This window comes from Mus caroli, chromosome 14, assembly GCF_900094665.2.
Source record: "Mus caroli chromosome 14, CAROLI_EIJ_v1.1, whole genome shotgun sequence".
Taxonomy (NCBI): Eukaryota; Metazoa; Chordata; class Mammalia; order Rodentia; family Muridae; genus Mus; species Mus caroli.
In genome coordinates, this window is record NC_034583.1 from 37,204,037 (window position 1) to 37,217,357 (window position 13,321).

At 43.2% G+C, this 13,321-nt stretch overlaps 1 protein-coding gene across 2 annotated transcripts in view; it reads right to left on the reverse strand.

The window, feature by feature from the left end:
* Positions 1 to 13,321, reverse strand: part of Ero1a (endoplasmic reticulum oxidoreductase 1 alpha) — a 47,934-nt gene that overhangs the window by 33,034 nt on the left and 1,579 nt on the right. Inside the window, exon 1 of one of the 2 annotated variants that reach the window (XM_021182345.2) lies at positions 7,325 to 7,494. The exons of the other annotated variant lie outside the window; for it this stretch is intronic. Coding sequence (XP_021038004.1) covers positions 7,325 to 7,438 — 114 coding nt within the window. The 5' untranslated portion in view covers positions 7,439 to 7,494. Of the gene's footprint in view, positions 1 to 7,324; positions 7,495 to 13,321 lie in introns of those variants that run through there. 2 annotated transcript variants of the gene reach the window in all.

The following is a 13,321-nucleotide window of genomic DNA, read 5'->3' on the forward strand; positions in this document are numbered from 1 at the left end:
GAAGGAAAAAAAGAAAAGGAATTCAAACTAAAAATAAAAAACTAAAATCAGAATTTTCAGATCTTAGGCAGTACATGCAAAAACTTGAGAACTCCACCAAAAGAAAAAAAAAAACACTCAAATTATTTTAATAAAGTCATAGGATACAAAAGTCAAATCAGTTGTGTTCTAGAAACTAATAAATGAGACTATCGGGGGAAAAAAAAAACAAGAAAACAATTCCATTTATAATAGCATCAAACAAATAAAACCTTAAGACATGCAACCAAGGTGGAAGCAGGTTTGGTGAGCACACACTGAAACAGGAACACTTATGACATGATGGAAACCAGTGTGGATGCTCCTCAAGGAACTAGAAACATAGCTGGATCTAGCAATCCCACTCTGGGGACACATCCAAAAGAAACAAAGCCACTGGCTCCAAGAGACCTGCACACCTGTGCTCCCTGCATCACACAATATCCGAGGTACAAAAGCATCTAGGTATTTGTCAAGGCAAGAGTGGATAATGTGACACACACACCACACAATGAACTATTATTCTGTCCTTTGTGGCATCCTGGATGAATCTGGAAGCAAAATAGGCTAGATATAAAGGTTACTTCACGACCTTCCTCACTTGTGAGATCTAAGGAAGATCAAGGACACTAAGGGTAGAAGTGGAAGACGTGGAGAAATACAGGATAAATAGCTTCCGGGCTCTGAATGAACATCATGGCGACCATAGCTAGTAATAGTGCATATTTGTTAAGAGAACAGAGCTTCAGTATTCTCACCACATGTGCAGCTAGCTGGGCGATGGTGTCATGATAATTTAGCTTGATTTTAACATCCCAGGGTATTTGTGTATAAAAACATCTTCTAGAATATACCACCCTGCTGTTTCTCAGTAAATAAATGTATATACTCAAAATGTGCTTTGTCAAAGAACTAGGGTATTTAATTTTTACTGTGTTTTGTGACCAGAGGGGCTAGAAAGATGGCCCAGTCATTAAGGGCACAGCTCCTCTATCATGAGGACCAGAGTTCCAATCCCAGTACCCACTGGTTTGTGAAGTAGCTCACAAACAACTCTAACTCCCACTCACAAGGAATTCAATGCCCTCCTCTAGTGCTCAAGGGCTCCACAGCATGCACACAGACACACACATACACAATTCTTCAAAGAACATAGTTTTTTAAAATAAATATTACTCTATATTTTAAAATATACATCATGGGGCTGGAGAGATGGCTCAGCAGTTAAGAGCACTGACTGTTCTTCCAGAAGTCCTGAGTTCAATTTCCAGCAACCACACGGTGGCTCACAACCATCTGTAATGGGATCTTATGCCCTCTTCTGGTGTATCTGAAGATAGCTACAGTGTACTTGTATCCATAAAATATATAAATAATTCTTTAAAATACACATCATGGTGTGACATGTTACATATAGTAAAATGATTACCATAACAGGACCAGTTTAACATACACACCCTCACACAATTACCCGTCTACCCCATGAGAAGAACAGCTATAGCATACTCATCTAGCAAAACTGCTGAGTACACTACTAGCCATACTTCTCATGTTGCTGTGCATTAAACCTCTAAATCCCCAACCAAGATAAACAAATGATAGAAAATGCCACATACACACAGTAAGATTCTACTATTTGACCTCAGTCCACCCCGACGGACATGCTAAGTGAATTAAGCCAAAGAAAGATTTGTCTGGCCTCACATATTGAATACATGAAAGGAGGAGAAAGAAGGAAAGGAGCTGGGGGGAGGGGAACAAGCGTACACGCATGAGAGCAAAAGCGAGGAAAGGAGAGCAAGAGTGAGAGACAGACAGACCGACTGACTACGATGGGAAGAAGAAAAACTAGGGCATTGTAAATCAAAGGATACAACAAACAAAAAAATCTATACCAGATTGTAAAGCATACGATTATAGGTCCTGCATCTGCTCTGCCACAGGGCATGGCTACTTGGGGAGGCAAAGTAGCGAGGAGCACGCAGCTCACTTGGGGTGGAAAAGCCAGAGCTGGCTTGGGGGTCCCGGGGCCTGTCATCTAGTTGTCATCAGATGACAAGGCCAAGGTCATCTGGTTCTCAGTCTCTTGGACACCCAGGCGCTGCTAGAAGCCATGGAAGAGCTGAGAATGGAGTTGGGGGCCTGAAGGCTGTGTCTAGCCCAGGGCCAGGGAGAGAAAACGAGCTAGTCCCATGGAGAGAGTCTTTGGCTTGATGGTGGCAATATTGTGGTGGTTGTGGCTGGGAGTGCAGAGAGGCCTTCTACAGATTAGACAGTGACTCTGTAGGCTAAGGCTTTCTCTAGGGTTCTCCATGGTGTAGTCTGATGAAAAGTCATGGTTCTCAATCATTTATTGCCATGGTGGGAAGTGGATGCATAAAACCATACCCCACTTCTCAGGGTGGGCCTGAGAGTAAATACCTTGTGCAGGGAGGAGTGTCTAGGATGGAAAGCTTATTGGCCAAGCCCTCCAGACCTCTGAGTACCTCTTTAGCATGGAGATCTCTGTCTTGAGACTATGTGACTACAGGTCAGATCTCTCTTCCTATTTCTTGATCTGATTGCACTTACGTGACTGATGGCCACAAATCTAAGTGGGGCTGCAGCTAGTGACAGGGCCCTGGTGCCCAGGAGCAAGACAAGCTCCTACCATTGTCCATTCAGGATCTCCAGGGCTTCAAAGCCTTTAGTTCAACTGAGGACCAGGCTACCTCTCATGGTCCACTGCCCCCCATACCATACCGTCAACTATCTCTGCCTAAAGTCTTAGTTTTACTCAAGTTCCCAATGTGGGGCTAGAGGGATTACTCAGCAGTCAAAAGCTCTTGGTGTTATTGTGGAGTTCCAGGGTTCAATTCCCTGAGCTAACATGGTAGCTCACAACTGTAACTCCAGTTCCAGGGAATCCGGTGTCCTCATCTGACCTCCACAGGCATGCATATGGTTCACAGACAGTTGTAGGTGAAATACTCACATACATAAAATAAGTACATCCTTTTAATTGTTTTAAGAGAGAAAGGGAGGCAGGAAGAAAAAACACACAGCATTGTGAAGTGACTCACAAGTATTTCTTCCATACGCTCTATTCAGAAAAGCCAGGGATGCAACAGGCACTTAAGAGTCAAATGGCTACCTCACCAGTATAACCTGTTTCAAAGATCCCTCTGACTAGGATTTAATACACCCAGAACCAACAAACCAATCATCTCTCCCACAGCCCAGCAACTCAGCCTAACAAGTAAAGCTATTTTTGAAACTGATTTAACAGGACACTTAGAAGGCTAAATCTACTGAAGAACATGTTTGGAGAGTATGTCTACAATGTACTCCAAGCAAAAACTCATGTGTTGGTAGAGCTGGCATGAGTGTCCTTCCTATAGCAGCTCAAGGCAAACCTACCACACTCAGGTATCTACAGTGCCCCACCACCACCAGCAGCAGCCTGAGGCAGGCCTCCCACACTCAGGTGGCTGAACACTGGTACTGCTTACTAGACTTGAAAACAATAGAACAGTTTTAGTGAAAAAGGAATATATACTCATTTTAAATTAATTAAGTGCAAAATATATTCATATGTCCTCCAAAACAATTTTCAGTATTTCTTCTAAGATTTTTATCTTTAAAATATATTTCACTACTTGTGCCTAAAGTTTTACTACATTCACTTTCTCAAATGATGCCTAATTCAACATAACTGTCAGAAAATAAAAATAACAAACTGGAAGGACTTCTTCTCATCTAAGTCTGTATCGGTGATAACAAATAACATTTTGGTTCACAGGAGGAGTACTTCCTGTGTGGGAGATTGTTTATTCAAATGGGGATAAGAGCCAACTTTCTATATAAGTTAATAATATTATTAGTTAATGTTTTAATAGGATAATAAAAAGCAAGTGGTTGTAAGAAAGATTTACAGGTCCCAAACAATTAACCATTTCGAGTAATGAACAGTAAACAATAAAACACTATTATGAAAAGAGTTTATATATAAGGGTTGGAATATGCCTCCGTGGTTGTTCTTGCAGCCTCCACATAGCTCACAACTATCTAACTCCAGTTCCAGAGGCTTCAACACCTGATTCCGACTTCTAGTGACTCCTGGCACTCACATGGTACACATACATACAAGTAGGCAAAACACTCATAGACATAAAATAAAGCTAAAGTTTTTTAAATGATTTATTACAGTGAAAAATCATGTTAAAAGGACTTGAAACCAGCACAATCTATGTAGTACCTCAGGGAGCCCAAAGATTCATTACAGCCATCCCCCATCAAAAAGCCCAATCCCAGCAAGCTATGCCAACAAGCAGCTGGCTAAATTTTTCTAACATCTTACACTGAAATATTCCTAACATCTGCTGAGCACCAATCAAATACTAGGTTTGAAAACCATTTTTTAACTCAGTTTTGATCTCAACATGTGGTCTCAACAAGCACTAGGGACTTGTTGCAATGACTTTCTAAGGCCAAACAACCACCGACTGCTCTGACTCAGCATCTATGAACTGAACCCCATTACAAAGCAGATACCCATGCGACAACAGGAGGTAGGTGGTGATGAGGTAACCCAAGGCAAACATGGTAAGAAAGGCCCACAGCAGGAAGGAGAAAAAACAAAAAACAACAACAACAACAACAACAAACTGACTATTTTGACTGTCTGTCATTAGCTAGGCTATACTTTGGAAACAAGAATCTCACTATGTAACCCAGGCTGACCAGAAGACCCTGCTCAAGCTGTCCGCAGATGTCACACACAAGCACCACTGCTCCAGGCTATCTTGCTATTACTCAAAGTTGACTCTGAAGAGGAAAACCAGAAACTTCCTTTAAAGAAAAAGTGGCTTAGATGATTGTGGGGCACACCTTTAAACCAAGCTCTCTGGAGGCAGAGGAGGAGCTCTGTAAGTTGGAGGCCACCAAAAAAAAAAAAAAAAAAAAAAAAAACGGGTGGCTGGTTTTTAATCACTATAATAAAACCTACATTTGTGAAAAAAAAAAAAAAAAAAAAAAGTTGGAGGCCACCTTGACCTACAGAGTGAGAATCCCTGTTTCGAAACTCTGAGGCTATTTCGGACTGAAGAGAGCTCAGTGATTAAGAGCAAGCACTGCTCTTCCACAGGACCTGAGCTCGATTCCCAGCACCCACATGGTGGCCCACGCTATAGTTTCATGAGATCCAACAACCTCTTCTGGCCTACTCAGACACTTCACGGATGTGGGGTGCAGACATGCAGGCAAATACACATTAAATAAAAATAAATAAGTCCAAAAAACAAATAAGAGCTGGGCTGGTGACCCTTGCTTCTAATCACAGTACTTAGGAGGCAGAGGCAGTGAAACCTCTGTCAGTGCAAGGACAGCCTAGTCTACACAGTGATTTCCAGAACAGCCAGGGCTATGTTAAAAGTGGCTAAAGATAGACAGATAGACAGACAGATTGACAGGTAGACGGATCGATTGATCTGAAGATATTTTGACAACAGCTAAAAAAAACAAACAAACAAAAAAACTTAATTACTAACCAAGGGAAAATGCAAAAATAATTAAAAGTTCCTCAATTTTAAGTAAATATCCAAAAAGATTGGATGTATAACAAAGTTGAAGAGTCAAATAGTATTTGACTACCATTACCCAGAGAACATACTTGAAAGTGTAACTCCTAGTATTTTTCTCAACACTCTAGTTAAAAGCTTCCTATCTCAAGTGTTTACATGTTGAAACTGTTTACCTAAAATTTGCAACCAATAGAAAAATGGCCTTTTTCTGGACTTCTAACAACTCACTTCTGCTCCAAAATTACTCAACAATAAAATCCAAAAATTTAAAGCGATGAAACAGATAATACCTCTTCTTCCTGACACTCGAGTGCTTATCTTACAGTATCATATGCTGCATACACGTATTTCTGATCACAAATAATAAGACCCACGAATGACCTGGCTGTCTATCCCTCGATTTTTTTATAGTTGTAATTTCAGAAATAAGTCCACCAAAAAGGTGGCTATAAGAAGAGTAAGGAAAGCCAATGCTTGGTCATTTGCCTGAGGACCCCAGGTGGATCCCGGTATCCCATGTGGTGGTTGAGGAGAGAATTCCTGCAAGCTGTGGACTAAAAGCACCCCCTACAATGCGTACATTCACAGGTACAATATACATACCCACAAAACAAACCTGTATTTTAAACATCGGAAAGAACAGTAATGAACAAGTCGAGGGGGAAAGGGTGCTGGCCAGCGCCAGGTGTGGTCGTGAACGTCTGTTTAACAATACAATTTACATATTAAGTATCTCAGTAATAAAATGATCTAATACACTTTTAAACAGACACTTTTAAACAGAAGAAAGTCTGGGGAACCGCTAATATTCGAGAGTTCTTCCAGGTTTTACAAGAAAGCACTAAGAGACTAGCACATCGACTGAATCCAGATACTTCTGGGTATTTCCAAGCTGTTAGCATTTTCTTTTTTTTTTTTAAAGATTTATTTATTGTTATATGTAAATACACTGCAGCTGTCTTCAGAAACACCATCAGATTTCGTTATGGATGGTTGTGAGCCACCATGTGGTTTCTGGGATTTGAACTCAGGACCTTTGGAAGAGCAGTCAGTGCTCTTAACCGCTGAGCCATCTCTCCAGCCCCTGTTAGCATTTTCTTAAGACAGCAAAATGAAATTCACAGTTATTTCAATGCGCCTAGCCTAAACGGCCTCATACAAAATTTACAGGCTACACTAAGAAAACAAAATTCTTTGAATGTTTTGCTCACGGAACCCACATCTCCTACAGAAGTAAATAATCACAGCTCATAATCAAACTCGAGTACAGAAGAGCTAAGGCCTGCCTCGGACCGCAAAGGGAGTGTCAGGATACGAGAATAAGCTTCAGGAAAAAGGTGCACCATACACAGGCCGAGAAGTCACAGGACAACAGCCGCAAAGACACCAGGCAGTTGGATCAGGCCACCCAAGAGCCCCTCAAGGTCATTCAACCTCTTGACAACGACAGCAAGACCTAAAGAACTAGTCTCCCCAAGAGTCCATATCGGGAACAGAAAGGCTGGGGACGCCCCCGGCAGCGCGCGCACGAGGTGCCCAGGTGCCGGGTCCACTCAGAACCCCAGGTACTGTCGACACGGAGCAGCCAAGGCAGGATGCAAGGAAGCAGTGTGACAAGCTGGCCAGGCGCCCACGCCCATCGAAGGGTGCCCGGGCCCGGGGCGATCGGGAACGTGGTGCGGGCCGCGCATCAGAATCGCGGGCGCCCGGAGATGCGCAGCCCCTGGGCCGCCCGCGCGCCTCACCTGGCAGAAGCAGCGCTGTGCCGCTGTCTCAGGCCGCCGCTCCTCGCCGTGGCCCAAGCGCAGCAGCCACACGACGCCCAGGAGTCCAACGAGCAAGCCCCAGGCGCGGCCCATCGCCGCTCGCCGCCCACCGCCCTCTGCCCGCGCCACCGTGCTCGGCTCCCCGGCGCAGGCCGCGCGCCCGCTGAAGTAGCCTGCGCCCGCCCCGCCCCGCGCTCCGCCCTCCGCCCTCCGCGCTCCCGCCTCCCCTGCGGACGTGCAGCGGCGCGCGCCTCTGTCCACGCGAGCCTCCGGCGGCCGCCTTCCTGCGCGCCCCGCTCACGCACCCGCCTCCGGTACACCTGACCTGCAGCTCGTCCGGCGCAAAGACGCGGTCTTTCCGGGGTCGGGGTATCCCCCGAGCCACACTGCCCCGGGCCTGAGCTGTCCTGCCCGCCCCGCCCCAGAGCTCACGCCAGCCCATCCTTTCTCAACTCTAGGAAATCCCGAGCCTGGGTTACGTGTCCGCCGTGCTCTGGCTGCCTAAGCCTTTTAAAAGGATGTCGGAGTTCATCTCGGGGAGCACGGCCGTACACACGATTTAGTGGCTTTCTAGTTTTTCCCTTCCTACATCCTACAAAGGGGAACAGGTGAAATTGGTTTCCAAAAGGCTGAGCATCGCGGTTTAAACCTATAATCCAACACTCCAGAGACTGTGGCAAGAGGATTGCTCAATGTCAAAGACAGCTTGAGCTACATACTTCCAGCCCTATAGAGTTAGGCCCTATTTTATAAATAAATGTTTAAATATAATAATAAATACATGTTCTTATTAAACTAGCATAGAGAAGATATTAGCTCAGTGTGTAGTCCCGATTTATTCATAAAAATTGTCTCTTTTTTGCTGTATTTTATGCGAATTAGGCATATTTCACAAGCTAGAGCAATGTAGACTACTCAATCTCTCGTTTCATAAATGGAAACTTATGAAACTTCTCAGGCAGTAAAAGCTTTGCTTAGCCTGTTATCTATAGCATGCACTGTACACAGAGTAAGATAATATGGCCTTATAAGCTAATATTGTCTTCACGGTAGCTATATTCCAGCTCATACTTACCTTCTCTAGAACCAGATCACAGTGTCTCAGTTTACAGGTGTTTTTGCTGGTGTTCTTTTCACACCGTTCCAGATTCCAAGCAAGTTTCCATTCAATTCACTTTGCAATGCCGAGCTTGGCCTTGGAAGTACACAGGTGCATCGGCTCCATAAAACTGACAATGTCGTCAATTTTCTTGTCTTCGTTGTCTCCTTTAGCTTGGGGTAGTGCGTTTTTATTTTGATGAAGGGTCTCGCTGTGTATTCCTGACTGATCTGGTGTAGACCACGCTAGCCTCGAACACGCAGAAATCGATTCACCTCTGCCTCCTGAGAACTGAGATTAAAGACCTGTGCTACCACAACCAGCCTTCCAGTCTTATTTTTAGTTCACTAATAATTGTGTGTATGATGAGATGTTCTTAATCCATATGTACATTGTAGGAAGACTCAATCACACTAATATATCCATCACCTCACCAGCTTGACTTTTTCTTACAAGAATGTTTAAAATAAGTCTATTAGTATCTTCAGTCTATTAGTAACTTCCAAGTACACGGTATATAAACCACAGCCTCCATGTAATACCATAGGTCAACGAAACTTACTTTTCCACTCTAACTGTACCTTTGTGCCCTTGGACTAACTTTCCTCTCTCCAACCTTCTCTGGTTACCACTTTTCTACAGATTCTACGAGACTGGCTTTTTAAAATTTCACACAAATGAGATCACACAGCACTTCTCTCTCTGTTCTTGCTTCATTCCACTTAGCACGATGTTCTGCAGTTACAGCTGTGTTCCGGGTCACTGCATGCCCTTCTTTATAAGTCTACAGTACTCTGTATCAGGGTCCACACACTCAGTTACCTTATTTGTTCATCCACTGATGGATGCTTAGTATGCTTCTCGTGCTGAGCCACACTGAGACCTCCTCAGACCCCTTGGAATATGATAAAAAAAAATGAGTGGCTAGGCTTGGTGGTTCATAGTGTTGTTAGTCCCAGCACACGTTTAGGGACAGCCTGGTCTACATTTAGAGTTCAGGACTATATAACAAGTTCCTATCTTGAAAAAAACGACAACAAACCCACTAGGCAAACAACACAACATGGCTAATAAAGCTGGGCACAGTGGTATAGTTTAACTCCAACAGAGGCAGGCAGATCACTGTGTTTTCCAGGACAGCCTGGGTCTAGTGCAGTGAGTTCCAGGACAGCCAGAACTACCCAGTGAGAACCAGCTAGAAAAACAAACAAACAAAGACTAAGACAGGGGGATCATCATGAGTTTGAATCCAGTTGGGGCTACATAGCAAGACCTTGTGTTAATAAGAATTTAGAAAAAAAATATGGACATCATATATGGGAAATAGCAGAGATTTCACAAGAAACTAAACATAGAGTTACCAACCTGGTCATTTCCATAAATATCATTGTGTGAACATCTGACCTAATTGAAATGTGTATACAGAATGGATGCTTGCCCTCTCCAATATTGTTCAATATTTGTATGACATCTTTGGTAACATTTTCTTCCTTGTATTTCTACTACTGCATTGCAAACTTTTAAAACCACATGGCCTCCATCCTGAACATACCTTAGACTCCCAGGTTTTCGTTTGGGAATGAATAGCTTTTCTTATGACTAAGCACTCTATCATCAAAACTGAGAGACAAAGCAAAGGAAGAGAAATACTGAATGAGTAAAGTAGAAGCTTTCTGAAGCAAGCTTGGTACAGCTTAAGATGCTACACTGTTGCAAGAGCCTGTAACCTGAGTGAACTGGTAAGAGTCAGCTTTCCCTAGAGTTCCCAAAAGACCTTTCGCTCAGTCTTCTGAGTGAGATTTCTTCTTCAATATGCCTTCCTAGGACATATTTCATATGTCATTCAGTAACAATTACAAGAGTCCCAGAGGATACGAAGTTCAGTCCTTGATTCTGAAAGCCCAGCCTCCTGTTACAGCTTTGTTCAGCAACATTAAATTGTTGGGAGATTAACTAGATCACAAGTTTGTTATTCTAATACTAGAACAACATCATGACAGACTTAATGCACACAGAATTTCTTGACAGAATCCTGATTGCTATGTAAATAGCAGCTATTTTTTTTTTTTTTTTAATGAGCAAAGCAGGAAGGGCCTTGCACCAGTTTCTCAAAAGGGGACGTGAAGGCGTCTACAGGAAACTTGGCACCTAAACAATTCCCAGCATTAAGCAGACAAGAAAGAAAGAATTTAAAGGAAAAGATGTAGTCACGGCAGAATGACTAAGCAAAATTTTAAAGGCTTGGTGCCACATGATTAGACCCCGTTATCTAATCTTTACTGAGTACAAATGTCATATTGTCAGACCTTCCTTGCCACATGATCAGAACTATCTGAGGTGGGAAGACACAGCCACTTAAGCTGTCTTTATGTACATCTCCTGTGTAAGCAAGCTACGTATTATTGTCTCTGACTTCACTTCTTCATTTCACATTCCTGCCTCAACCTACAGTCTATCTGATTTCCAGGTTACCAGCCCTCCTACACCTCTTTAAATGGTGTATCATACTAAATTCAGTGATCGTTTTCCAGGAGGTACACGCTGCATTGGACAAGGCTGAGTCCTCTCTCTCTTTAATATCAGTGTAAGGTGTAGAAAACACGTCAGGGTCTCTTTATGACCTCCCTCTCTTTCGTCTGTCTTAGCATGTAGCCTAGGCTGGACTCTAATTCACTGGCTTCCTGGTCCAGTCTTCCAAGTGCCAGGATTGTGGGCATAGGCGGCCACACCCACTCTCCCTATTCCTTCCTGATACTACTTAACTATATCCTTCATGATCTTTCCCACAAGTCCACTTTGAAGATGTGACTGTTCCTTGGAATTCCATCTATCGTTTGTATCTCCTGAAGAACATTGCTTAGTCCCATCATGTTAAATGCCTTCTCTACACTGGCGACTCCCAAGTGTATATTTCTAGCTCAGTCTCTCCCTAGAGTTTCACAGTTTAACTACTTGTTGAGCACATACACCTGCTTTTCTGAGAGATAACTGGTCACACTATCCATGGCCAGGCATCTGGAAAGCAGAAAGATACATCGGGCTTCCTTCTGGTTTTCTTTCAGATCCCACAACCTTTTGATGCACCGTGCCCTGACAGACTTCATGGAGAAGAACTGAGCCATAGCTTTTATTCTTTCTCAGCTAATTTATTTCCTCATTCCCGTAACTAATCAACCGGCTTGTAGGTTTATATCCCTCAGAAGCCAACCAGTAAACAAACGTCCTCCACCCAAGGCCAGTTTCTGAAATATGTAAACCTTATCACATTTAAGTTTTCCAATGCTCCCAGCTGTTTAAAAGGTTAAGCTCAAGATTCTCAACATGACATTCAAGGACCCTTATGATCCTGTGCACTCCGGCTTCATTTCCAACACTTCTATCTTTAACATGATGGATTGTTAACAGTTCTCCCCAGGATGGCATGTTTTTCAGGTTCCATATCGTTGCTCACGTGAAATGAGTTTGAAAACATGACATTTTTCCTCCTTGTCTTGTTCTTCCGAAATTATACACACTATAGAGAACAATACCTGTTCATGTGTATGTATGTTCTCTGCATTCATCACATGGTAGAGACCTTGACTTGATATTTTTATCTCGTTAGCCCTTACTCAGTAAAGAGTGTGTTATAGTAGATGAGTCCTGGACAAGTTGATGAGTGTACAAGTAAATTAACCAATTAACAGATCTAAAAGGATAATGACAGCTTAGGGTAGCACAGGGCAATGTGTTGTTTAAAAAAAAAACAAATTAGAGAAAATGCTGTCAAGCTTACAGGACAAGCAGTCAACTGTAGTTCATTAGAGGAAAGTAGTAATTGTGGGTGAGGGTGAAAAACACTAAACTTAGAAAAATTTACAAGAGGTACAGATGTAGGAAAGTGATGGAAAACCTGGGCCTCCAACTCTAGGTTGATTCAGTAGGTGGAATGATCCAAATTCACTCAGAGAGCACTTCAGAGCCAGGGTTGTGCAGTCAAGAGTGGCCACAAACTCTGAGACTGCTGACTCTGCATGATTCAGGAAACACCGACAAGTTCTGAACCAGGCACAAAATGGATTTTGTGGAGACGCTGTGAAATCCCTCCCCAGAGCACCTGCACTGTTTGGCTTGAGTGACACACACTCACTTCCCACTCACACCATCCCACCCAACCAGTCCATCCTTCCGTTCTGGAGCCTGCTTGGGCTGTAGACTGAGAGGCTGCCTCGAAGCGAAACAAACAGAAAAAAACTAAGTGTCTAACAGAAAGAAAAGTCTTCAAGCTTGGGAGCCCTAGCAATGGCTTAGCATCTGAGCATGCGTGCCACTCTTACAGAGGATCCACATTTGGTTCTGAGTACCCACATTTGTTGGCTTATAATTGCCTGTAACTCCCAACTCCAAATATGTAAATCTGATCACATCACTACAGCTTTAAAAACTGCAATACTCCCCGGTTGTTTTAAAATTCAAGACTCTCAACATGACATTCAAGTCCCCACAAGATCCAGCCCCGTCAACTCCGGCTTCATTTCTAACAAATTTCTAACAATTACCCCATTTCAATAGATGGAAGAAGGGGCCCGGATTGATGGCTTAGTAGTTAAGCATACTGGCTGCTCTTCAGAGGTTCTCAGTTCAGTTCTCAGCAACCACATAGTGGCTCATAACCATCTATAATGGGATCTGATGCCCTCTTCTAGCATAAAGGTATACATGCGGATAGAGTACTCATATACATTAAATAAATAAATCTTTTTGAAAAAGCAGAGGGAGGCTTCACACATTAAAAAATCTTTTAGCCGGGCGTGGTGGCGCACGCCTTTAATCCCAGCACTTGGGAGGCAGAGGCAGGCGGATTTCTGAGTTTGAGGCCAGCCTGGTCTACAAAGTGA